The sequence below is a fragment of the Pteropus medius genome, unplaced genomic scaffold (assembly GCF_902729225.1).
Source record: "Pteropus medius unplaced genomic scaffold, Ma_sr-lr_union100, whole genome shotgun sequence".
Lineage (NCBI taxonomy): Eukaryota > Metazoa > Chordata > Mammalia > Chiroptera > Pteropodidae > Pteropus > Pteropus medius.
In genome coordinates, this window is record NW_024342474.1 from 11549114 (window position 1) to 11576909 (window position 27796).

General features: G+C 35.7%; 1 protein-coding gene across 1 annotated transcript in view; it reads left to right on the forward strand.

Moving 5' to 3' along the window:
* The window catches only part of LGR5 (leucine rich repeat containing G protein-coupled receptor 5), a 113724-nt gene that overhangs the window by 29028 nt on the left and 56900 nt on the right, over positions 1-27796 (forward strand). The window contains exon 2 of the mRNA XM_039866019.1: positions 23884-23955. Within this exon, the coding sequence (XP_039721953.1) occupies positions 23884-23955 (72 nt within the window). The remainder of the gene's footprint in view (positions 1-23883; positions 23956-27796) is intronic.

Below are 27796 nucleotides of genomic sequence, written 5' to 3' on the forward strand. Positions count from 1 at the left end.
TCATTTTCCTGCTCTTTCTTTTAAAAGTTAGAACCTAATGAAGGCTCGCCTATAACCGGATTAGCATTGCACGACACACGTACCAGCAAAGATGACCCACTTCTGTTCCTCTTTTCTCACCTGGATTACTGGAACGGTCCCCTCTCCACTCTGTCCTCCAGTTCATCCCACAGGTTACCACCAGGGTGATCTGCCTAGAAATATCATCCTAATCCCACGCATGTTTCTGTTAAAAAAAACTTCAGTGACTCCTGGGGGACCCATACCACCAGCAGTAGCTGAGCATCGGTTACATAATCTGAAACATCTCATCACATAGTGGGCGAGTCACTCCCTTTTCAAGCCTCTTTCAACCTTTCTGGCTTCATCAATGAGAAAGTCTCAGTTAGGGCTAGTTTTCCTTCAACACCCCTCTTCTCTCCACTGAACTCTCTTCTTACCAAAGGGAAGACAAGCTTCAGACTCAGTTTGACTTGGAATCCAGCTAGAATGCTTTAACAGTTTCCTTCTATTTATGACAGGTGGTACTGATTTTCAACTTATAGGTAATTATAGAACTTTTCCATTTTTATTGAACTTACATAGGTAATTTGAACCAATTAATATATATCTATAGGTACATCTACATAAGTACATAAATGTATATATACAAATATATAAAAGAATCTAAAATAGTAGTTCAGTTACTGCCCTTATATGGCAAAATAATGAGTGAATGGTTTGGGAAACAGAGTTTTGAAATAAAATCCAAACTCTTTGCATGGCCTATAAATCCCACTATGATCTTTCTCCCACTCCTATAAATCCCACTATGATCTTCCTCCAGGCAGGTTCAGCTTTCTCCACTGCTTCGTGTACACCTCATGACAAATCATAACAAGCCATGCATGGTACGTGCTGGGCTCCCTTGCAGAACATGTGCTGTTTCTACTGCCTGGGTTGTCATCCTCAGTCTTCTCCATCTATAGCATTCCTATTTATGCCTCAAGTTTCAACACTAGGCCACCCCTCAAGGAAACCTTTCTGTCCCATTATTTTACCCATCCTTCCCATACTCCCCTGAGCTTTCACAGTATCTTGGTTACATCTTTATTAGAGTACTTATCTCTTCTGTACCTCCTAAATTATATCTCTTCCTCTTCTGTAAACTCCATGAAGATGGGTTTTTGTTTAGGTCTCTGACATACATGTGTGGAATACAGTATTTGTTCAATAAATATTTAGTGAAATAACACATTCTCTTTATCTGGAAGGCAAACAAGGCAGTATTAATAACCAAAACCTTAATAATAGTACTGTATATTATATAGAAATAATGCAGTCTAGCTTAATTGGTAAGACTGAGGGCTCTACCAAAATATGAAAACAACACAAATGGCTATCAACTGATGGATGAATAAATACAATGTGATATATCCACACAATGAGGTATTATTTGGCAATAAAAAGGAATGGAGTACTGATACATAATACAACACAAATAAACCTTGTATATGAAATGTCCAGAACTGTCAAATCTATAGAGACAGAAAGTAGATCAGTGGTTGCCTAAGGTTAAGGTGGTGGGAGGCTGTTAGTTAGTGACTAATGAGCATAGGGTTTCTTTTTCAGGTGATGAAATGTTTTAAAATTAAATTTTGGTCATTGTTGCACAATTCTGTCAATATATCAAAAATAATTGAATTGTATACTTTAAATGGGTGAATTGTATGGTATGTGAATTATATCTCAATAACTTTTTTTTTTTTAAGAGAGAGGGCTCTAAGTCAGATTACCTGGCTTTGAATCATCCACAATTTGCCAACAAGTGATCATGGGCAGTGTATTTAGCTTCTCTATGACTCAGTTTCTCTTCTGTAAAACAGGGGTAATAGCAGTGCCCACCACAAAAGACCATCATGAAGATTGAATATGCCTAGCACAATGCCTGTGACATAACACTCCAAAAATATTAGCTATCGTTATTGCTAAAAGATTATGTATTCTGAATCATGAGGAAAAAATGACATTTTACTATACTTGTAATATTAACTATCTAAGTTCTTTCGCAAATTGTGATATGCCTGTAGCATATATAATCTTGGTTAATAAGCCATCCTCTTTATACTATGGGCAATTCATAATAAAATTCATGCATACACACACATCATGTTGCAATTTAATCCTCAGAACAACCCTATGAGATAACTATTATTATCCCCAGTTTATAGACAAAGAAAGGGATACACAGAAAGGGTAACTTGGTCAAGATGCCATGCCTTGTAAGTGGCAGAATGGAAGGCATCTGACCCCCAGGTCAGTGCCCTTGCCGGTACACCACGCTCTCCATGTGCAGTTGTGCTCACATATACATACCCAGCAAATAAGGTGATCGCCCAGAAAGAGAACTGCCTGAGTGGACATGATGGGCTCCACATTGCTTTCCTTATTTAAACATATCTCCCACATCAGACTTTCACAACAGGCCTTCCTGTCTTGTCTGAGATTTTACAATAAGAAATATTCTTTTGAAGTGGAAAACTAGGCACAGCCTAGGTCTCAAGAATGCTGTTAAACAAATACAACCTGAGAAAGGATAGGCCTGGGGGGTCTGTGCCGCAAGGGTGAGATCCTCGTCTCTCAACACAGCATTATGACACTATCAAGAATAACTGGCTAAACGAGTGTTTATAACATCTGACTTCAATCATTGTAGTCAGTAGCAAAAAATGTGTTACACATGGCATACACATACCACAGCACAAGTTGATTGTACGAGGCACATCCTATGATCAAAAAGGACAATGCAAAACTAATCCTAAAGGTCTAGCAGAATTCACTTGGAACATTTGAGAGCAAACATTATGATTTAGGTTAAATTCTTTCTCTCCAAGAATATTCAACGAATCCATTGGTTGAAGCTTTATGTACTGTATTATAAATAATTCATATATGAGCATAACGATATTTGTTTTTAATTCTCACTAAATCTCTGCCATCAAAGAGTTTACAATCTAGTCTGAACGATTTCAACAGTGTCCATGTCTTATTGGATTTTGCATTCCCGGCATTTTTCATGGGTCTGGCACATAGATGATTCTCAATAAATGTTGGTTGCATCAATAAATGAGTAAATCAGTGAGTGAATTATGACTTGAAAGGAAATTACATAACATGTTTGTAAATTAACATTTGTTCAACATTTTTACAAATGTTTATTATTAATTTTTGAATGATGAATGAATGGATTTTAATTGAATTAATATGACAAGCTGAGTTTCCAAAAGGAGACTGAAAAATGAATAAAGTTTTTATTAGTTTCCACTGTCATATCTGTTTAATTCATTTAAAAATGTTTTTAAGATTTAATGTAAAAAGAAGGGTAAATTGGAGGTGATAACCTAAGTCATTCTTAATTTTCAGAATATGATTATCCAATTTAACAGATTACTCATGTTATTCTTATTATATGAAACTTATAAAACAGTTATATATATCTTCAGACCCTGAAGTGATATAACTTGTGTTCCTTTGCAACCAGTAAAGAGTCGGTGTAATACCCGGCAGATGAGTAACTCACTTTCGCCAGAGTCATTCTTTTAAACAACTTCAGCCTCTTAAAACAGAGCCAAGAAATGTAATAGGACTCTGAGTGTCAAATATTACTGTACAAATCCCATACACTAAAGCCTCTTTAAAAAGAAGGTTTTGACTCTCTTTCACATTCTATTTGGTTTTTTTTTTACTTGATTATTTAGCTTCTGAATGCATATTGATTATAAGTTACAATTATATAAAATTATATAAAAGCTACTCACCAAGAAGTCTTTCACTTTTCATTGATTACTGCAGGATTTATGAACTAATAATCCAATCATTGTAAAAGAGAAAGAATTCCCAAATTAGACCCCCCAAAATAAAACAAATCTATCTGCTTTCATTTGGTGTGCAGATAAGGAACCCTACCAGACCTCACTCAATAGTTTCAAAAGATCTTCCAGCACAGGTACTGATGTTTTTATAATGGCAACCACGAATAACCAAGAACATTTTTAATTCTTTTTAAGAAGGTATTAAAGTATAAAAGACAAATGTTTAAAGACTTCTGTATGAAATTTTAATGTTGAAAAACTTTTATTTTTTTACTAGCAATGCAAATGGTTTAATCATTAAAACTAATAATCTATTTGCTTACAAGTGCTTCTTATGTACACTTTAAGAATTAAACAGTTACCATTCAACAAACAAAAACAATTCTACTCTTTTTTGCTTATAAATTAATATTTGCGATTTAGTGTAAAAGTAGGCATTTTAAAGATAAGACTGAATTTAGGTGGGAAACTCACATCTATGGGATATTCATTCTAAAATAGATCCACTAAATGCTGAGAAGCTTTTTGCATTTAACATTTGTAAATGAGTGGTTTACTTCCAAAATCTTTTAAAATACTAGATTTGTAAAAATATTACAAAGCAACATATGTTACAAGACTCTAGATTATGTCCTTGTTTATATTCAGTTTCACATGACAGTTTGTGGAAAAATCATTTTACTTAACTTTAAGCGTCTAAGGTTTCTTTTACATGATGTTAAAAACTAAACAATGTGGCAACTGACCATCTACACAAATGAGGCTGATAAAAACTGAATTATATAATGCTTGAACTGGGAAAAGGAGGAAAAATACATCATAGCATAGAGTTACTTTAAAGCTTTAATGTTGGCCAAGGGAGATTAAATTGCCTTTGGGGTGTACAGATGCAGAAGATTCCGTTGGTGTGCTTTTCAAAGCAAAGACAGATGATATTAAGAAATAAAGCATGAGGGCTTCTGCTTTAATCTGTCCACATTATTGTTTTGATCTATGACTAATTGGAATTGCAAGAAGGGTTCAAGAAGTTTCTTACAGCCGGTCTGAGGCTAGCAGACATGTAAGTCTCCTAAGAATGCATCTAGGAAGATTGCTTGACCACAAAAGAAAGAACGTGTGAAGAATTGTTCTAATTTAAGCCTGTTAGTGTGTCTAATTCAAAATTGATATAGAATATGCACAAAAATGACCAAAATTTAATGCTTGCTATCAAGAAAGAGAGAAAATAAACTAAGTCTTTAAATAAAAGAAAAAGAACTAACACCCAAGAGATTTACTAAACCCAAAGATGATGTCATATCTCCGCTTAAAATCCTGCAGTGGTTCTCAGAGGCTCCCGGATAGTCTGAGCTTCTCAACATGACATATGAGGCCAGCTTGGTCTGGTTCTGGCCCTTGATGCTTTTCCGGCCTTGTGTTGGGTCTTGTTGCAACAGAAGCACTTCCCATTCAATTATGCCAACCTATTTGTAGTTTCTGGAGAACAGCCTGCTCCTTATGCCCTGACACTTTGGTGCATGCTGTTCTCCTACCAGAAATGCTCTTCCTTCTCTCAGCCCTCCCTTTATCTAAGCCAACACGTCCCTCTAAGACTCAGTTTAAGTGTTAGCTGCCTCTTAGAACAAGGTAATAGTAAGAACATTATGCCTAACTGTTTAGTGTAAGTAAAAAGAACGTTCTTTGAGAGTTTGGTGGAAGAAGAAATTAATTCCTAACCAGCTAAGATCTAGGAGAGATTTTAAGGGGAGATTGGTCTTATATTAGATATCATAGGACTAAGAAACTTCTACTATTTTTATCTTACTTAGAAAATGAAAACTTATTCTGTACATCTCATTTTCTCCTTGGTCATTTTACTCCCACCTTGGGACCTTGAGAGTTAGTGTGGAGATGCTAATAAGATAGAAAAATCATCAATATGTCATTGAAACACAGGATTCTTCTATTTAGAAAGATTGTTCTCTTTGAGCAGAAGGTCAGAGGGGACTCATTATTAACATGAGAAGAATAAGACACTCTGGCCAGCCAGATAAGTAAGTAGACAACAAAAAGTTACCCAACCCAGCAGATGGAACTCCAAACACTCCCTCTGAATATCCACCTTACCTTACTATTTTTTTTTTTGACAATAAAAAAAAAGCTATTAGAATCCCATCTCCTTCAAGATGCCCTCCCCAACTAATGGAAAATGTGTTGACATCTTTCTGGACATGTAGCATTTAAAGACATGTTCTTTGGAAGCATACAGACTTATAAGTGGGATCACTCCGAGTAAATTACTTAACTTGTGCCAGGCTGTCTGCTATCGCTATTCTGGGATTCAAGCATGACTGAGGAAGGGTTTACTTACACAGAGGACCCAGAATCCTCCTAGGAAGTATCTAAAAGGAATTGTGCCCAGCCGCAAAAGTTGGGATCGAGAGCAGTGGCATTGGCAATGGTGGTAGCATTGGTGATGACGGTACCAATAGAACCCTGGATACATTTTAGCCTCAGGTGGAAAATGCCTGCGTTGATCATCTAGGGCACCATTGACTGATCACTAATCGCATCACCACAGCAAGGCAGGGCAGAAGGAGGGGTCAACAGTAGATACATAGTGTGGTCAAAAGAACTAGTTCTTGTCATACAAATGAGTCGTCCCAACTTCCAGAATAATTTGGGAGAAAAAATTTACTGGGAACTAAAGACCCGAAGTGTAACTAGGAACAAAGCCATGTAAATAATATATTGTGGCTATTTTTAATCAGGCTGGTATGAATCAGAAAAATAAAACCTCATACCTAAAACAAGTAGGTATTTTGAATAATTAGTATGTGGTTTTGGCTTAAGAAAAATGTCAGAAACACATAGCAGATTAAACACGTTTATCTCAAGTGGCAGAAAAAAATAATTTAAAAAGCAGAAACCTACAAAGACAAAAAGAACAGGAGAGACGATTATAATGGACAGGATTTGTTAACAAATTCGTGAAATGACATAGCAAAGATATAGTATAGGATAAGTCAAGAAGCAAGGCAATTCCTATGCAAAATCCTAGAAAAGGGTATTTTTGAAGGTTTAAGCATTATTGAAAGTCTTAGTAATAAGCAGTGAAACATCTCTTTAGCTTACACAGCCAGACAACTATCTCCTCACCACCCAAACTCCCACCACAAACATCCTGATAGAAGGCTAGAAAGGTACAGTCTGAAGAGAATGACCCTTGAGAGACTCTGGACAATGAGGTGCAAATGGTTGTCACTGGGAAGTAGGAATCAGGGATGGAAGGGGTGGGAGAGGGGCCTGGTGGCTTTGTTTTTGTTTTTGTATTTGTTTCTTCATTATAAAGTTTATAGTTGTTTAAACCATATTAGATATTGTATTATATTAGACTACATCGATAGATAGGTACAAATATGTGTGTATATATATATACACATACATATATGATCATTTCGACCTAAAATAAAATTTATTTTTAATTTTAAAAAGTAAATTCAAAGAATAAAGTTTCATATTTATGAAAACACATTTAAAACTACACAGTAGTGTATTAATGGATAAAATCCTTAACTTGTCACTGATAATTTATTCCACTAGCTGCCCTGGGATTTTTTTTAATAATGGCCTCCTTTCATAACACTGAACTTCAAGGACATAGTAAGTAGGACTGCCACACACAACCATACAAGCTGGGCATGACCCATTCCAGGGCAGCTGGAATTGGCAATGTGACAACTAATGGTAAGTTTCCATGAGGGTTAGAGCTCTATTTCTTACTGTTTAATTTGTAGTAAGATTTGTAAACTCACTTCCTCACGGCTGGTACAACTCCTTGCCTTTGTTACTCTTTTAGCTTAATCATCAATAAGGACTTGTTGAGTTCCCACATGTGATTCAGTTCCTTTAATAAGACTCATTATAAAGATATAAGAATGGATTTTCCCTTTTTTAAGATTTGCCCATTTTTTACTCTTCCATTTTTTCTCAGTTAATAATTATGCATTTGATGTAGTTTACACTGACATTTTGAATTTCTGATTATATATATATGTAGTCAGACTTCATCTAAAAGACTTTAGATGTTATGCTTATTTCTACATTTTCTTAAACTTTGTAACTCATTAACCAATAACAATGAATGATTACTCCTTTGGTTGTTTTTAAAAGTTCATCAGTGACTTACTGACTCTTGAGGCACTTATAATCATATAAATGAATGTTTCATAGCAGATGTTAAGGAAAGGTAGACAATTGCCTTTATGATTCAATACTTCAGAACATAAATAAGTAAACCATGTTATTGGTGGCTAAAATTATGTATTTCTCAAATTAATTTAGCATTTGGTCTTTTCGCTCTTGAGTGTCTAAGTTTTTTAAATCTCTTTAATTGTTGACTCTGCTCCCTCTACTGGAATATTGGTTAAATTAAATGGAAAAACAATTTATCTGAAACTGAATCGTGTCTCTTCAGAGGTGGTCTATCAGCTCTAGACTGAAATGAACACAAACATTATGCTGGAAAATTATTTCCATAGAATAATTGAAAAGTGCCACTACAACATGGAGAAATTTTTTGTCTCTCATCTTTCTAATGCAAGCCAGTATTCATAGGATTATTTAGTTTAAAGAAAAAAAATATTTAAATTAAACTCTTGGGTAGTTGAATTCAATTCAGAGTCTATCAAGCACTTTGTTCTTTTGGATAATTACATTTCTGTTTCTATTACTTTTTTTGAGTTTAAAATGCTTAAAATCATTGTAAAAATAACAAGAGCTCATTAAGTATGTATATTGCAGGCACTTCAAAGGATCTCAGAATATGCTTTATAAATAGTGCATTCACATTCCCCAGATTGCTGAGGTAAGAACAGGGTCTTCCATTTAATGGGAGAAAAAAAGTCAATTTAAGGAGAAGATTATGTATCTATGCAGGCTCACATATTATTCAATAGCAAAATAGGAATAGAAATTATGCCCTGTCTATTTGATTTTGAAATATAATCGTGTTTCTACATATTCCTTTATTCAACTAGAAACTAAATCAAAACCAAGTCAGTGAGATTTATTGGGTTCTTTGAATTTTTTCCTGTCCATTGTTCATGAATATCTTTTTGATAAGTTAGCACTTATAGTAGAGTTATTTTAAAAAGTACATTTTAGCCAACTGTTTAAAGGAAATACAAGGAAGACACAGTATTCTTTAATCCTCTTGCTATACTATCCTCCAAGACCCACAGGAACATACTGAGTAAAAATAATCCTCCTAGAAATAAGAAAAGAAAGGAATAATGCCAGAGAATGTGGTATTCATTCAGCTGGTCAGTCACTCAACAAAAGTATTTATTGATTGTCAACCATGTGCCAGAATCTGTGCTGAAAGCTGGTGATTTAACATATCTCTGCCCTCATGGCATTCAAGAAAGGAAGACAAGGAAGTAAATAAAAATGTGACCACAAAATATTCTAAGTGAAAAGAATGGTGGTGGGAGGTTGGGGAGAAAAGAGTGGAAGGAAGTGGGTAGAGGAGGAGGGAAGAAGAGCAGGGAAAGGTGGGAAAGAACCTATTCTGGATCGGAAGTTCAAGAGGACTTATGTGAAAAAGTGGTATTTAAGAACGAAAAGGAGCCAGCCCTTGGAAGGGAGGGTGAGGTGCCGAGGAGCCTTGTGGGCATAGGTAAATGCACAGAAAGGCCTGAGAAGAAAAAGCACTTGGGGTGTAGGAGGAACTGCGTGGCAGCAGGCATAACCTAAGTGGAATGAGCCAGGGGAGAGTGAATCAGGATAAGGATGGAGATTTAGGCGGGAGCCAGATCATTTAAGGCCTTGTCAGCCATGCCAAGGCATTTGGGTTTAATCTCAAAGCAAACAGGAATCCACTGGAGGATTTCAGGTAGTGCTAGAGAATTATCTACTTCTGTTTTGAAAAGCTAAGTTTGGCCGCCATGTGGAGCTTCTATGGAGGGGGCCAAGAGTGAAAGCAGGAAATGGGAGAGCACTTAAAAATGAGGAATGAGTGGGATCTAGGCAGGCAGATGTGACTAGGAGAAGATGACGACTGCTTTCTCTAGACAAGGCCTTGTGCCAGGCACTTGACATGCAGTTTCTCTAGTTTGCATAGCTCTTACAAAGCCTGGAAGCAGAAAACCACAGAACAAGCTTCCTCCAAATCCCTTCCCTTGAAGAGAAAGTTCACTGGGAATATACTTCTCGTGTCAATCGAAAAGGCAAAACCTCAGGATACGCTAGAAAAATAAAAGGCAGTTTGATGTAACTGGAATATAAACTATTTGGAAAAGTTTAGAGAGAGGTAAACCTAATGCAGTGGATTAGGACTAGATAATGAGACTTCAGCTAACAACCAATGAAGCCCTTGTCAATGCCAGACACGGAGCTAAGGACGTGCACCTACATTATCTCATTTAATCTTCACATGGCACCATGAAATAGGTGTTACAATAGAACCTTAGGAAGTTAAGGCCTCAAAAGCATAAAAGTGAAAAAGTCTAACAGAGACATGGTGATAGAACCATCATTTGAGACCCTGGTCTCTTTTCAAAACCTATAACCCATTTTCCTTTCCTCATGCCAATACAATAGATTACAATATCTAGTCTCCATTCTGCAGATGATGGGCAACCAGCAAAGGCCTTTTGAACTCATGGGATAGGGTAAGGTGATGGATCAGATCCACCTTTTAAAATACAATATCTAGTCTCCATTCTGCAGATGATGGGCAACCAGCAAAGGCCTTTTGAACTCATGGGATAGGGTAAGGTGATGGATCAGATCCACCTTTTAAAATAATAACTCAGAGCCTTTGTGTGTGCTTTGGAATATTAGATGGAATGTGGATGGGAGAGAAAGATTTCGTCCTGTTGGCATAAAAGAATCCCATAGTCACACCACGTTAACTGCAAGATATTTCAGCATCTTGTTTATCTTACAGGGCAGGGAAAACAATGGGAATTTCTGCCTGGGTGAAATAAAATAGGTCTTCTTTCTTTAATGAAAGCTTTTGGAAGCTTTTTTTTGAAATATTGCCTTAGAGGTCTTTTCTGTGTAATTATTATGGAACCACTGATTGCAACCACAGGCCCAGAATTCTTTAAGAGACTCAGTGACACAGCCCCAGAGTCACTCCCTGGGTTATATAAGCATGATAACTTACAGCCTTTTGCTCTGCTTTCTATTTTTATATTTTCATTGTCCAATAATAAAGTAATGAAATTATCTGCTAAAAGATATTTATGGTGTGAAAGAGGAGTGGGAAGGGAAAGTCTTTATACATTCCCTCTTTTGAAGAAAAAAAATCATTGGAACTTACTTTCTCTGACATTGCAAAAGACAACATTAATAGTTTCTTTTGTCTAATCCATGAGTACTATTAGTTCAGTGATTCTCAACCAGGGGCAATTTGACCCTAAGGGACATTTGGCAATGTCTGTGCATTATTTTCCTAGGGCTGCCATAACAAAGCACCACAGACTGGGTGGCTTAAATAACAGCAATTTATCACCGTTCTGCAGGCTAGCCATCCAAGATCAAGATATCAGCAGGGTTGGGGATTTTTGAAGCTTCTTTCCTAGGTGTGTAGAAGGTTGCCTTCTTCCTGTGTCTTCACATGGTCTTCCCTCTGTCCCTCTCTATGTGCAAATTTTCTCTTCTTATAAGCACACCCATCGTATCAGAATAGGGCCCACCCTAATGAACTCATTTGAACTTAATTACCTTTTAAAGACCCTATCTCCAAATATAATCACATTCTGAGTTACTGAGGGCTAGGACCTCAACATACGATTTTTTTTGCCGGTGGGAGTGGGGATATAATTCGGCTCATAACGGTGTAGGGAAGTTCTTGGTTGTCACAGCTAGATGGGAGGAGATGCTACTGGCATATACTGGGAAAGATTAAGAATGCTGCTCAATACTCTACAATGCACAGTACAGCCCCAACAACAAAGGATCATCCAGCCCAAAATGCCAATAGGTTCAAGGTTGAGAAACCCTGATCTAGTTCCAAAGTCAGTTGTTTGCTTTTTTTAAAAAAAAATAATGAAAACAGAATTTATTACTCAAGTGAACATTAGTATTGCGAATTATAGCAAAGTCTTAGTTAATACTGTGTAAATATCTATGTTCAAATATCTCACACAAAGAAAAAATTGTTTTTCACTAAGTTTCAAAGCAACTTTTGGGGAATGTAATGCAAATTATATTCTCATTTCTGTACCCCTAAGACAAATTGGAAAGAATTTTTGAGCATGTATTGTAAACTGTAAAGTTCTAGACCAAAAAAAAAAAAATAATAAGTTATTGTTAAAAGAAAAAAAAAAAGAAAATATAAAATATTAGCTCTTTTATCCTTTAGAAAAAAAAAAATTAAAATAACTCCAGTTGGACCAGGAAGAGGGAAGGAATGAGGCAGAGAGGACCATAAGACCCCATTGCAACTAGTTGACCTCCCCTCCCAATTAAGTGGGAAGCCCAGGATTTTGACTGGAATTCTGGAATCTGGGCCTGGGGAGAGATGAGCCTGCAGCTGCAGACCATGGAGCTCAGCAGGACCTATAGGATGACATCCAAAAGAAGTAGAGTCAATGGTCCAGAGAGGTTGTCTGAATAGGGTCACTCCAAAGGGGTTGGCCAAGAGATGAGAGCAGCCAGAAATGCCACAAAGGTGTGAACAGGTTTTAAAAAGTAGAGAGACTTGCCCTGTGACACCTCCTTATATGCATGGCACTTCAAAGGAGTGAAAAAGGTCAAGCAAGTATTAAGACCTAAATTTAAGCTACGGCAGCAAAAAAAAAAAAAAAAAAAAAAAGGAAATTAGAACATGGATTCCAGTATGCAGTATGGCAGCAAAGGGACCGATCCCATAAGCTTTAAAGTCAGATGGACCTGGTTCAGACCCTGTCTTTGCCACTTACTGCTAGTGTCACCCTGAGAAAGCTGAAATTCTACATGCCTTTCTATCTCCATCTATAAAATGGGTTATGATTTGAAGATTCATTAGATTATGTGTGTGTGTGCATGCGTGTGTCAGATAAATGTTAGTTATTATTACTCCAGAACATTACAGAGATATAATCAATCAGGCTAATGACCATTTAGGGGAGTGTGGAGATGAACAATAATAATAATAAAGTAAACTTGAGGTTTCTAGCTTAGTTGCCTAAGGTATTAGTTAAGATGAGGAAGCACAAAAGGAAAAGCTGGTTTGAGGAAAAGAGAAAATGATGAGTATGATTTGAAATGTATTGCATTTTAGGTGACTGGTCAATTAAAATAACTGACTGGTCAGTTAAAAAAAAAAGCTGTTAGAAATACAGATCTGTAGTACTGGTGCAAATTTGAGGCTAAAAATTATTATTATTATTGTTGTTGTTGTTGTTGTTGTTATTGTTGTTTTTAAATCTGCCTTTCTACATCTTTGCCAGCCTTGTTTAGTCTGCCTCCCACTGGTAACTTGCTGCTATAGATTTGAAAACAAAACAAAACAAAAAACCCACCAAGATTGCCCAAATAAAGAATACTTCCCTTCCGATTGGGACCTATTCCTCTAAGAAAAGTGCATAAACATTCGTGAGTCTGTGGGCTTCTGATTCTGATTATTCAAGGGGTTTGGGTTTGCTGTAGTAATTTTTTTCTTTGTGTTTGTTTTTGATTTTGTTTTGTTTTGTTTTGTTTACTGCTTGCTTAGGTCTCTATTTCGGGATGTGTTCTAAGTACATGAGGTTTTTAGGTATGCGATCTCCCCACAAATATCTCTTCTCTTGTTATTGACATAATATAAATAAACCAGATGAATGATCAGTCACATTAACTATTTCCATCTAGGAGATTACAATGATAATGTAAATTTTTTCAAATGAGCTTTGCTCTGAGGCTCTGTCTTTTCAAACTTCCATTAAAAATTAATATTAATATAGCAAAGGGACCAATAGAACAGCTGTCTCTAAAGATTTTTTAAAATTATTCTGTAATTTTCTAAATAACCATAAGAATCAATAATCTAATATTACTGTGTCTGTACAGGTAAGAGTTTTAATTTGTAAAAACATTAAAAGAGTCTGTTATAATAATGATGGTAGCAAAATATGTAGGGCTTATAGTGTGCCAGGTACTATTTTAAGCTCTCTCTCTCTCTCTATATATATATATAGATAGATAGATAGATAGATAGATAGATGATATAGATATAGATATATAGATATATATTATATATAATATATAATATATCTAATACATATGTTAAATTATTTCTTGTAACAATTCTATAAAGCAGATACTATTATTGTCATCATCATTTCACAGTTTAGGTAACTGCGGAATAGAGATGTTAAATAACTTGCTGAGGGTTTTCAGTTCAGAAATAAACAAGCCAGTACTCAAAATAAGGCTGAATAGCTCCAGACTACATAACCTTAGCTATTACACTATTAGCTATGTCAGAGAATACCTTTGAAACCTCAAGAAGAATAATATGAGAAGAATGAGGAGATTATTAGCTTGTTCATTATATGCCAATGTATAGTTTCACTTGTTACAACAAGTAAGTTTTGCTTTAAATTAGGTCATCAAATAAGATAAAATATTCCTCTGGCACTTTGTAAGAAAGGGCATTCCAATGTGCAAAAGTCATATGAAAAGATACTCAATTCTCTTCGACATGAGGGAAATGCAAATTAAAACTACAATGAAATACCATTGTACATTTAACCAAAATGACTAAAATTTAAAAGAAAAATAATACCAATTTTTGAGATAACAAATGGAAACAATTGGATGTGAAACAATTGGAATTCTCATATACTGCCGGTGGGAGTATGAATCAATATAACCAGCTTAGAAAACTATTTCACAGGGTGCTAATAGTAAAGCTTAACCTATATGCACCAAGACCCAGCAATCTAGATATATATCCAACCTAGATATGTACCCAACAGAAATTTATACATATATATGTTCAACAGAACATATTTAAGAATGTTTATAGTAGCACTATTCATAATAGCCACAAACTGAAAAGAACCTAAATGTTCAACCCAACAGCTGAGTGGATAAATAAATTGTGTTATAATAATAAAATGAAATACTGTACTGCATTAAGTGGAAAAAAACTATTGCTAAGTGCAACAAATGAATAAATCTCAAAAACAAAATGAGCTACAAAAATAAAAACAAACTGTGCTCTGTATTACTAAGTGAAAGAAACCAATCTGAAAAGGCTACATACTGTATGATTCCAAATATATGACAAAACTATGGAGATAGTAAAAAGTTCAGTTATTCTCTGAAAAAAGGCAAAACTATGGAGATAGTAAAAAGTTCAGTGATTCTCTGGGAAAGGATAAAGAGAGAGTAGGGGATGACTAGGTAGAGCACAGAGGATTTTTAGGGTAGTGCAAATACTCTGTATGATACTATAAAAGTAGATACATGTCATTATACATTTGTACAAACCTATAGAATGTACAACAGCAAGAGTGAACCTTCATGTAAACTACAGACTTTGGGTGGTTATGATGTGTCAATAGGTTCATCAGTTGCAACAAATATACTCTGGTGGGCGATGCTGATAATGGCGGAAGTGATGTATGTGTGGGGGAAGGGAGCATGTGGGAAACCTCTGCAGCTTCCTCTCAATTTTGCTGTGAACCTAAAACTGCTCAAAAAATAAAATCTTTAAAAAAAACTATGCATTTATATGATTTCATTTATGGAAAGAACAAAACCAAGCAAAACTAATGTAAAGAAAGTATTAGAAGTGAGTAGACTGGTTCCTTTTGCAGGAAATAATGAGTGGAAGGGAACATGGAGTTTCTAAGGTGATGACGATATTTCTTGATTTGTAGTGATTTATGAAGATATGTTCACACTGAGAATTAATTCATTAGGCTGGACAATTAGGATTTATTTATTCCCCCACATAGTTATGCTTCAGTAAAAACTATTTTTCAAAGATACATTGTTTTGGAGTTAAAAACAATAATATTAGAAATGTACTGAGAAATAACATTATTCATACTGTCATAAAATGCTACTCAAGCCTAAACCTTTCCTTTTGAAGTTCACAACTTATCTCTAGAAGTATATTTGAAAAGTGATCAATTAAAAAGTACTGGAATGGCTCCAGCTTGGATCCATTGTGAACAAAGTTATCTGGCAGAAAGCTAAATGCTACTGGATTTCCCAAGACAAATTTTAAATGATTGTACTTAGAAGAAACAGGAATTGCACTGTGCTGCTAAAGAAGAAAATATTTGTCTTCAACTGTGGCAGAGATTAAAGAACCATTTTGTTGTTGTTTTCTTCATTTATTTAATAATCATATTATAAGAAATGGTCTCTTTGTTCACTGATTCACATACAAAGTCTCGAATATAGCTGGATTTTAAGATGACAGACTAAATCTCTTCTGCACTCATCCCCCCCACAACAAATCTTTAGCATTGATGAGAAAGATATTTTAGCAGGAAAAGGAGGAAGAAAGGAAAAGTGGAAGAGTAGAGGAGGAAGAAGTAAAAGAGAAAGAGAAAAGGAAGGCAAAGAGGAGAGGGGAGGGAAGAGAAAAGGAAGGCAAAGAGGAGAGGGGAGGGAAGAGAAGCAGCCTCAGCAGTGTGGAGGTGCTTGAGAATGCGGGTAGAAGGGGAACTTTCAATGGATAGGAATCTTTGAGGATTCCCTAGAACAGAAAATAAACAGGATCAACTGAAAAGAGAAATCACACCACTAATTATGAGTAAAAATCATTGTGGAAGGTGGGCACAACACAAAGCAGGTTTTGTTCCCAAAACTGTTTTATACCAGAAAGGTAATATATCTCACACTTACGAGCAGTGTAGCCATTTCATGAGAAACATGATTTTTTTTTTTAATGGATTGGGTAAAATCATCTGCTCAGTCATAGAAAGGAGGCAGTAAAAGGGTGTTCAATTTCACATTCACTGAGTATCTTCTACATATGGCAAGACTCGGCTAGACACTACAAGCACTATGATGAAAAAAATGGCCACTGATTATAAGTTACAGCCTACAGAGACATAAACATGTCATTTCAATATGATGTTTTAAATTCACTGTATAGGGTGATACAGGAGGACAGAGGGCAAATCATTTACATTAACCTTGGAGTATGGAGAAGATGACACCCTACCTGAGTCTTGAAAGATGAATTAGAATCAATATGCCAGTGTAGTAAAGGGTTGGTATGCTACGCAATGGAGATTATGTGTAATACTAACAAATGTAGATTTCATTTGGAGAGTAATTGAAAGGTTTTAAGTAGGGTAGTGATTTGGCTGATTCTTCATTTCTGAATATATCGCTCTAGTTGCCATTTTGAGAGTCAGCCTAAAAGGATAAGACTGGTAGCATGCAGCCACGGAGTTAGGAGGTAATTTCAGGTGACCAGGTCAAAGGTGGTGAGGGCCTGCCATATGACAGAGTAAGGAGAGAGAAAAGAGGATAGGTTAAGGTGATGAAAAAAAGCAAAGAAGGCTTAGATAGTATCCAAGAGTTGGGTTTTTTTGACAGGAAGATGGTTGTGGCATTAACTAGAAACTGGCTCTACAGAAAAACAGGTTCGGAATAGAAACAATTATTTCCATTTTAGACATGGTGCATTCCTGTAAGATTGCTAAGTGGACATATCCAGAAGGAAATTAGATATATGATTCTGAAATTTAGGAGAGAGATTAAGACTAGGAATATGGATTTGGATAGTTGCAAGCATCCAAGTAATACTTAAATCCATGAGAGTAAGTAAAAACCTCCAAGAAGAAAGGGTAAAGATGGAAGAACACAAGGCCAAGGGTCCAACTCTAGAGGACACTGACATTTAAGGGGTGAATAGAAGAAAAATCCACAAAGGAGTCTATAAAGTAGAAAGGTTGAGAAAGTATGAAAAGAATCCTGAGAGAATAATGACTTGGAAACAATATAGAGTTTCTAGAAGGAGCACATCTAATGCAGGAGAGGAGCCCAGTGAGCCATGCGTTCATTAGATTTGACAGTATGGTGGTCGCTGTTTCTTTAGCAAGAGCAGTTCCATTGGAGTGTAGAGATGAAAAAGCCTGTGTACGGTGGCTGGAAAGGGAATAGAAAGTGGAGACTACAATTGTAGACTAGAAACAACCCAAAGGGAATGAAAAAGATTGGATAGCAGGTAAAAGAAGACATGAGACTGAAAGATCTTTTTTTTCCTTTTGTTTTAGTAGTGGAAAAGAATTGACTATGTTTATACATTGAAAGGGAAGAAGAAAAGATTTTAAAAAATACAAGAAATAGAAGGAATTATTTGGAATAATGAGCTGTAGCATCCTAGAGGGGATGAGACACAAGCAACAAGACCGAGTAAGGAGAACAGTATGGGTATAGTAAGCAGAGAACAAAAGAGAACAAGAATTTGGCCTATTTCATGTCTGGTGGTCTAAAGAATTCCAGCTATTCCCATGAAGTAAGAGAGAGGGTGCCCCATAATGGGAGCAGTTGTTGATTAAGAGGTTTGAGGCAAGTGGTAAAGGTTGGCTACAGTCCCTTTGGGAGTAAATTGAGCAATAACAAATAATAGGATTGTGCAGCAGTGTTGAGAACCCACAAAGACCATGAATTTATAGTGACTAATCTGCACATTTGTGAGTTTGTATTTTCAAGTACCACTCAGTACCCTGGGATAGTAACCGAGAAGATGAATTATGGTGTTTTCCCAGAGCTGAGGTCTTGCCAAGAGAGTGACACGGAAGAAAGGAAGCTGGGGAGTTGAAAGTGTTGCTGAGATATTGATCCAGTTAATCAATACATGATCTAAGTCAGGTTCTTAGGCTAAAACAAGGCTTTGATACTGGAAGTATCAAAGGACTAGACTTTGAAATAGAGAACTACTAAGCTGGAAAGATAAGAGGTTGTATCAGAAACACAAGGGTCTGTTAAGCTAGGTCTTGAATGGGGAGAGGGGAATACAGAAGTAATTTGAAAATAGGCTAAAAAAAGACTAGAAAAAAAGGAATTCATGTGTAAAGACAGAAGCAGAGGGAAACAGCACGAATTTCAGTGGAACTGGAGCACACTGAAAGTGGCATAAAATCAAGATAGAAACTTACTTTAGGCCAGATTGTGAAGAACCTAAGATGTTTGGGTAATAGTTCCTCTAAGACAGCATTCCCCAATCTTTTTGGTACCAGGAACTGGTGCCCCTATGAGAATCTAATGCCTGATGATCTGAGGTGGCACTGAGGCGGTGATGCTAGCACTGGGGAGCGGCTGCAAATACAGATGAAGCTTCACTCACTAGCCTGCCACTCACCTCTTGCTGTGTGGCCCAGTTACTAACAGGCCACAAACCGGTACTGGTCCACGACCCGGGGTTTGGGGACTCCTGCTCTAAGAGACCTAGAGACAACAGAAGTTCTCAGACAGGGGAATGCCATATGAATATGGTTTAGTAGGTGGTCCCCTACCAGGGGACTGAGCTCCAGGCCAAGCTCTGTTTGCCAAACTGTTCACTCTACTCTGTGGCTGCTTTGATGGGAGGAAAAAGATCTTTTCTGTTATTGACCACCCTTCCATCCCCCCCCACAGAGGAGCCCCTTTCCAAATCATTCACCTGAGGAGATGCCTTTCCTATTGGCTAGCAGCGACTCTGGGTGGAGTGACGATCAGATGGGTTTTTCAGAGCAATCAATCTCTTTGGCCATGGGGAAGAAGGTGACCTAGAATGAGACACAGTAAGCATGGAGAGCAGAACAGTTAACAACATAACAAGGACTTGACCAAAGGTAGCAGCCAAGAAGAAAGAAGAGAGGCCAGATCCAGAAGCAAGTTCTGTAGTATAATTGACACTGGGTATCTTGTGGACGTAGGGATGGCGGGAAAGGGAAAAGTTGATGATGACTTGGATTCATTCTCCTCTGTGTTCCCAGACCTGCCCACAGTGAATGCTTATTTAATTTTTGTCAAGTGAAGAAAAAGTAAGAGCTGCAAGCAACAAAAACATTTTCAAGAAAAGAAAGATACTGTCTGCTTAGATGGAACTCTCTACTCACAGAAAACAGTACCTTCAATTATCTTAAGCCTCCTAAATTTTGAGCGAGTTGTAGAGCTCAAAGCACTCATCCAGAGATTTAGAGTTGCTCCTGTGCAGGATTTTCAGGCTTGGCTAAACATTCAGATTACCCAAGAATCTTTTTAAAATCCCAGGGCCCCTGCTGGACAAATTAACTCAGAAATTCTGTGGGTGGTACCCAGGCATTATTTTTTTTTTTTTAAAGCTCCTGAGGTGATTCCAATATATACTCAATATTTCCAGTAGAACTTTGCAACCCCTGTTCTAGATTACTGGATACAGTCCTTAATGCAGCATAGACAAGAGCAGGGTGAGACAAGGCAGAATGGTTTCACATATTTGACCATCTTGGCGCAATGAATCATCCATTTTTTATGAGATATTTTTATCTAGTGACCAGTTCTTCAAAATTAATTCTAACGTCTTGGCAAAAGATGAAATATTTAAGAGATCCACTACATCTCTTTACTGCCTTTTAGGAAACTGAATCATGGGCAAAATGTGGTATAAAATAGGGCCATTTTAAAAAATAATAGCTTAAAAAGTAAATAACGTACAAGCTTAGAAATTATTTTAAGACGCCCTCATTTGCTGCTAAAGTTATATGTGTTGCAAGTGTCAGAAACACCAAATACTATAGAAAAATTAAAGACAAAGTTTAAAAATAATTTAAGAGTCAGAATGAGGATATAGTGGTACAGTCTAGGAAGGTTCTTCTCTTTCTATCATTTTAAAATCAAAGTTGAGTTAAATTACTCAGGTAATTTAAGCCTCGCCCTTCTTGACATGAAGGCATTGCTAACCAAAGAGTGGTCCGAGGATCCATCCTGGCCATGGCTGTTTTTTTACTGATCCACAGCAGGTAAGAATTTGAGATTAAAGGTTTAGAAGCTTTCATAGTAATTGAATAATCTCCATTGAATCACATAAAATAGCGAGGTTTCTATTTTGCATATCTTTGTGTTTTTATTTCACTTTTCTATAATTAATTGTTACATTTTACAAAAATATAAGTCCATAGCAAATTAGACATTTTTAAAAATTGGTCTTTCACCATGCATACTTTGGGAAGCACTGAGCTAGAAGACCTGTACTACGTTTGAACTCACAATGCAAAAAGTGCACACGGAAAGAAAAAAGTGAATGCAAACAAGTTAATTTTTACCTTATCCACTTTGAATTTATATTTTAGTTGCCCATTTTATTTTACCTTAGATTATTGTTATTAAAAGTTATTTTCAGCTATAGGCTTATATGTATAACTGGATGCTCTTTAAAAGAAAATAGCCTGTATTAAAAAACAGGTGATAAGGCTTTGGCTTAGCAGTACTAGCTCGTTTTCTAAGATGAACCACAATGTCAGGTAACATGGAGAAGTTATTAATTCCTGTTGGGTAAGAGAGGTACTCTCCTTTTTAAGAAGAAAATTAAGTTGCTCCCTTCTGATTGGAAACAACTAATCACAGGGTTTCAATCTATTCATGTAGAGACACCCTTGTTTAAATATGAGGAAGCCTGCACAGAGAGGTTAATTGTTCCAAGATCATGCAGCTAGTGAATGGAGAGGCCTGAATTCACACCTGAGATGCCATACCCTAACAATGCCTGCACTCTCTCTGCTGCTCTACCATAAAAAGTGCTCCAGTGGAAACCCTGAGAGTGGATAGTTATATAAGCATCACTTCTGGGTACCTGAAATAGGTTGATAAATATTAAAATAATGTGGAGTGCTTATGACTCTCCTTAATATGTGAATTTCTTTGTTCCATTTAGAGATTTCTGCACATAGACAAGATTAATGTTTGTCTCAAACTAATTTGCACATCACACAGAAAACTATCAGAGGAGAGGAAAGGCAGTGCTCTTCACACTAGCTGTCTTAATGTTGAGACTGTTTGATGTAGGTTACCAATAATCGTACTCCAAAAGCAAACCAACTTGATCCTTTTAGGAAATAAGTAGGACATCAATTTAAAAAAATAATAAATATCCCTGAGAAATATCAAGCCTTTGCAGAGATTATATGGTCACTGTGAAGAATCCAGAAATTGTGTTGATTAGTTTAATATATGTCTGTTCAGTGAACTAAACAACTTTTCTACTTCAGAATTATCTGCACACACAAAAAAATTGAAATTGCTAATCAATTATTTAGCTCTCTTATCTAGACAATACCAGAAAAAAATCCAGATTTATACCATGACAGAAGGAGATTTGACTTTGGGTGGCGAACACACAATGTAATATACAAATGATGTATTATTGAATTATACACTTGAAACTTATATAATTTTATTAACCAATGTCACCCCAATAAATTTAATTTTTAAAATATAAATAAATAAAAAGAAAAATCTAGATTTTAAAAATATTTTCTATATTTTTTTATGTCTGTAATTTTGGCATTGTTTAGTTTTAGCTTGAGAATGTAGCATTTAACTCAGCTATACTATTGTACATTAACATTAAAATTAATAATTCTGCTTTTCTACCATACTCTAAAACATTTAGTAAAATATTTTACTTCCTTGTACATATAATGATTTTTTAAAGGCAGAAAGTGAACTATTCCACAAGTTTTAGCATCACTGATCAAAAGTTAATGTTTGATAAAGGAACCAAGTTTTGATACTGAAATCAGCTGGTTAGACACAATGAAAGTGGCCATGTCAATAACAGGAATAATCCAGATGTTTTATAAAGCTCATGCATGAAATGCATGAAGGTGGTCGAAAGGTACAAACTTCCAGTTGTAAGATAAATAAGTTCTGAGATGGAATGTACAGTATGGTGTTATAGCTAATGATTCTGTATTGTGTATTTAAAAGTTGCTATGAGAACATCTTAAAAGTTCTCCTCACAAGAAAAAAACTTTTTGAAACTACGTGTGATGATGGATGTTAACTAAATTTATTGCGGTAATTATTTCAAAGTATATACATATATCAAATCATTATGTTGTACACCTAAAACTAATACAGTGTTATATGTTAATTAAATCAATAAAAAATAAATAAGAAGTTCATTGTGTTATCTCTAGATAAATTTTAAGTATGTAGATCCCGTCTCAGGCTAATATGGCGTTAGTTCTGAATCTCCAGGTTTCAGCAACAAGTCATTTTTCAGTCAGTCTTCAGCTGACAGTTATGTAAAGTCTTAGTTGGTGTTGATTAGAATCTGTCTAGCAGTTGGTTTTTGGGCTCTGAGATACAGATGGCATATACCAATGATGCTGTAAGATTATGTGGGAGACAGTAAAGAAACAGAAAAGTAAAAACAGAATAAAATCTAATTACATGGAGTTTCGCTTAAAACAAAAATTGATTGAGTTCTGCCCAAAGTGGCTCGTTGTTTCCCGTGCCAGGAACTACTGTGCAGGCCCGGCAGGAAGTGTGCTACAGAGCAGGATCCCATTACACCCTTGTTTTATGGTTCATTTCACTTATTTAATGCAATCTGAGAACCTGCAAAAGGAACATGTTAGAAGGAGGGAATAGGCTTTTTGTCTTGTTTTGTTTTGTTTTGTTTTGTTTTGTTTTAAGTTTCTTTGAATCAAAACATTTGTTTTTACAAGGTGCTTATAGTCCCAGAGGAACAGGACTTCCAGAGTTGCCTGGTGAAGGCATTTTTCTTTGTCACAAAATTTAAAGCAAGACACAAAGTTGAGTTATGTCTTTCTTTCGTTGTCCTGCTCACATAATTTTAAACATGAAGAATTACAACCATGACCATGAATGGTCTAAATCATTTTGAATCCATATAAGCTCCTTCTAGGGTCTCAAATTTGATAGAGAGCCCATGATGGTTGGGAGGGAGAGGTAGAAGAAAATGAATATATTTAAGATGCAAAATAGCGATTCTTCTGTCAAGCAAAAAAATGAGTTCGTTTGGCTCTATTGCTTGAAATGTGTGAATTGAACAGCTGGATTTCCTTGTGGCAGCATACACCACTCCTCACACACTGTCTGTTTTCCTCCTCTCCAGAGACCTCAGTATGAACAACATCAGTCAACTGTCCCCGAGTCCTCTGCACAGCCTCCGCTTCCTAGAGGAGCTGTAAGTATCACTGCAGTCATGATGCATCCAGTTAGCACTGGACACATTCTTGTGTTTGTTTCTCATACTTACTGTGGGAACCAGATAAAACGAGGCAGAAAAGCTGTCAGCACCAACAATTTGGCACATGAGGAAGCACTTAGTTGGTGGTGGTGGGGGGAGGAATTGCTTATGATTCTGGAAATCAAGTTATAAAAGAGTTTACCATGAGGCTACAACATTCTAAGGTGAGACTGAGCCAAATAAATTAAAATTTTTAAAACAAACCTTGTTTAAAAGAGCTGGATGGCTCTTTGGAAATAGTTAAACAGCAGGATATTAAAAGTTTGAATACTGGTTCATGTTTATTAAAATAGCAAGTGAAGCTATAATCAAAACCAAAAATTGCTGCTTGGTTTGACTGTGACAGGGAGAATCGAGTCCACATTTCATAGCACCAAAGCTTCTTGTCCTGTTCACTTTTAATTACTCTTTTCCTACTTTTAAATTGAGCTTCCCTCAAGGCTTGAACAGAAAAACATGAGATCCACAGAAGACTTAAAACTGGGCCCTCCCAAACTCACTGTAAAAAAAATAATAAAATTAAAAAGGAGGAAACTAAAATTAGTTAATGATACACAGAGGAATCTTAATTAAGTCTAGTAATCACTTTTCAGAAGATGAAAAAGAACTGTATAAGCCAAAAAAATTGCATTTAAAAGTTCATTTGATCCTCTTACTCTTTTGAGTGATGGGGACTAAGGAAATTATGCACCATCATAGTCTTCATGAAGAAAGTTTGGCACCATTAGTTGAGTAAATCCTCTGACTGTTGATTAAAGGAATTGTTTAAGCAATGACCTCTTTTGAAAATACTTCCTTTATAAGTCCTAAAGTCAGGGTCCAATTTGAGGAATAATTTAAATTGTTGATGCACCACACAATCCACCATGGGAGGTGGAAAGAACATTCCATCGCAACCAAATTATACTACATTGATCTTTTTTTTTAAGAGGATAATATTCTCAAATTGCTCCCCGTTAGAGTTTTATCTGTATTTATTCTTGATGGCATTATATCATTAACAAATGCTATTGTTTTAATACTGAAATCAGCTAAATATGCCCAGATTGTTATCACCATTATGCTGAGGAAGCTTAGATTGCTAGACTATACATCAAGATTTTATCATTCAAGGAACAGATTTTCACTCTAGGTTGTCCAGGATCCAGGAGCCTTTTTTTTTTTTTTTTTTTTTTTTTTTTTTTTTTTGCTTCTTCTCTTTTCTCTCTGGTCATTTTTGTGACTAGAATTTAACCTTCATTAGGATTGGGACTATGTCCATCTTCGTCATAGCTGGTATGTTATAAATAATAAATTTTTAATGAGTGAATGAACTAACGAGAAAGCAAAATGTGTAAAAGATAGAAGTCAGCTACCTTAGAAAAAAGTAACAGATTTAGTTGATATTAGCCAATATTTTTAAAGGTTATTTTTAGTAAATTTCAGACATCAGGGTTATGTTCTTATTTACATCCTTCTCAGCCTCTCTCTCACACCATAATTAATATGTAGTACTTAGTCCTGTTTACCCCCATATTTCTAAGGCATGCATTTCCTGTTTTTTCTCTTTTATTTCCTTATAACATGTGATAGCAAAAGGCTTTCATATTCCCTCAACACACACCTCAACTTTATACTACAAACTGAATCAATAAATAATTCACTTTCCCCAAGGACTTTTTTTTAATAGAGTTCCTCCTCCCTCAGTGACCCCAACTTATTCAAAATAACTCCTCTTTTTTCATGAAGTGAATGTTAATTCTGTTCCAAGGCCAGTTTTTCAAAGGATGATTGAGAAAAATTCGGGAAAAAAAGAAACAGAAAAGGAACCATCATTTGAAAATGCTATTTTTCTGAGTTGTCTTATTTTTATATTTCTGGAAATTCCATCAAGTATCTTAACCATGGAATCACAGAATTTCAGAAATAGAAGACACCTTTTAAAGATTATTCATTCCATTTTCTCATTCTGTTCTTGAATTCCCTCTGCTGAGCTGCTGACTTGCTGAATTCAAAAGTGAGACCACTTTCCCATATATAACTCTGTGTTGCGTCTTAACTGATGTTTTGAAGACATCGTTATTCATTTAGTGGCAAAAGGGGATAGTATTTATAGAACCTGGAAAAATGATCGACTCTGCTTGGTTTATTCCTTTGTTCCCAAAGCTAAATTTATAGGGTAATGTTTTGTTTTGTTTTGTTTTGTTTTGTTTCTTAAAACTCATTTAAGCAACATTTTAATTATCGTTTGTTATGTTGCTAATTGTTTCTATTAGATTTAGCTATGTTTGTCAATAGTCTCTTCTAGAGTGTAAGACCTTTGAAATAATATAATTATAATAGCAACAATAATAGCTTACCCATATTATCCCATGGGTAATATGGGGTTGTTATGAATCTTCTTAACAACCCCATAAAAATAGATATTATTATTAACAGTAGACAGATTTAAAAAAAAAAAAAAAAAAACAAGTACAGAGAAAATAAGAAACTTATCCAGGTTATGGAGTCAGAAAGTGTCAGAGCCAAGATTCAAACTCATTTTCAAAGCCAGACTCACCAAGTGGAGAAAGGGTCAGGAATTTTGTGTGATTCATCTATGCATTTCTTTTCCCCAACAGTACCTGGTAAAGTGGTTTGCACAAGTGAACACTTAAAGCATTGTTTGAACTGAATTTCATAATGATAGTGTGTATATATGTATCTGTGTATAGGTATATGTGCGGGAATGAAAAAGAGGGAATGAGAGAGAAAGCAAGAAAACTGTCTCCCCAGCAGGAAGAGATTGGATACCAGATTATTCGTTCATTATCATCATATATTGGCTAAGAAAAAAGTATCTTCAGAATTTTCAAGTGCAGAATTTCACCAATTTAGCATTGCTCAACAAGTATAAAATCTTACTGTTTTTCTATATATATACATATACTTAAGCAACATGTTTTATGTAGTATTCTCCCTGAACTAACAAATGACCAACCACACAGCTAGATACAGATATTTCAGTATTTGTCATTGTATGTGTGTCTTTTTTTATGACAAGGCATTGTTCTGAAAGTATTCTTTCATTCGGTTTATTCAGCTCATCTCTGTTTTGCCTCTTTATCCATTAAATAGGAAACTACTACCAATATTGTTGGTAATTTTAACAAAAACTCTCATCACAAAACTCAATTTTTAAAAATCACTATTAATAAATCCAAGTTATCACTCTTCTTCTTAGCTCTAATTACCCAATATATCATTTCCCTAGTTTAATTCATTTAACTATGTTTTAAAGCCTGTAGACAGCCATAGTTCATCTCTCATCCATCACTCAAGTTTAACAATAGTGCCATAGTTCAAAATCCTCCAAGAATCAATAAAGCCCTACAGGTATTCACAGACTTAACGCTTAAAAAAATATATTGTAACCCTGGAGAAAGTGACTCTCTGGAGCAAATATCTAAGAAGAATAGAAGTTAATGGTCTCTTTTTCCCTCTCCTGACATTCTGGAACACTATCTGGGCCACTGTTTTGTTACATTCAGATCTCTTTTGTTATTTACTTATTTTTTATAAATCTACAAAGTGACCAGACAGGCCAAATATCCTTCTGGTGCAATGTGACAGCACAGGAGATCTTTTTTTCTTTCTCAAAAAAAAGAAAAAAAAAGGCAAAACAAAACCAAACTATATCTGAGTGTGGTAAGGCTGTACTGTGTAGAAAGAAGAGAGCAGTTATCTAGTATCTTGATACAGAAGCCCATGGCTCCTGTCCTGGCGCTGCCTCGTACTAGTCAACCATTCTCTTGACCTC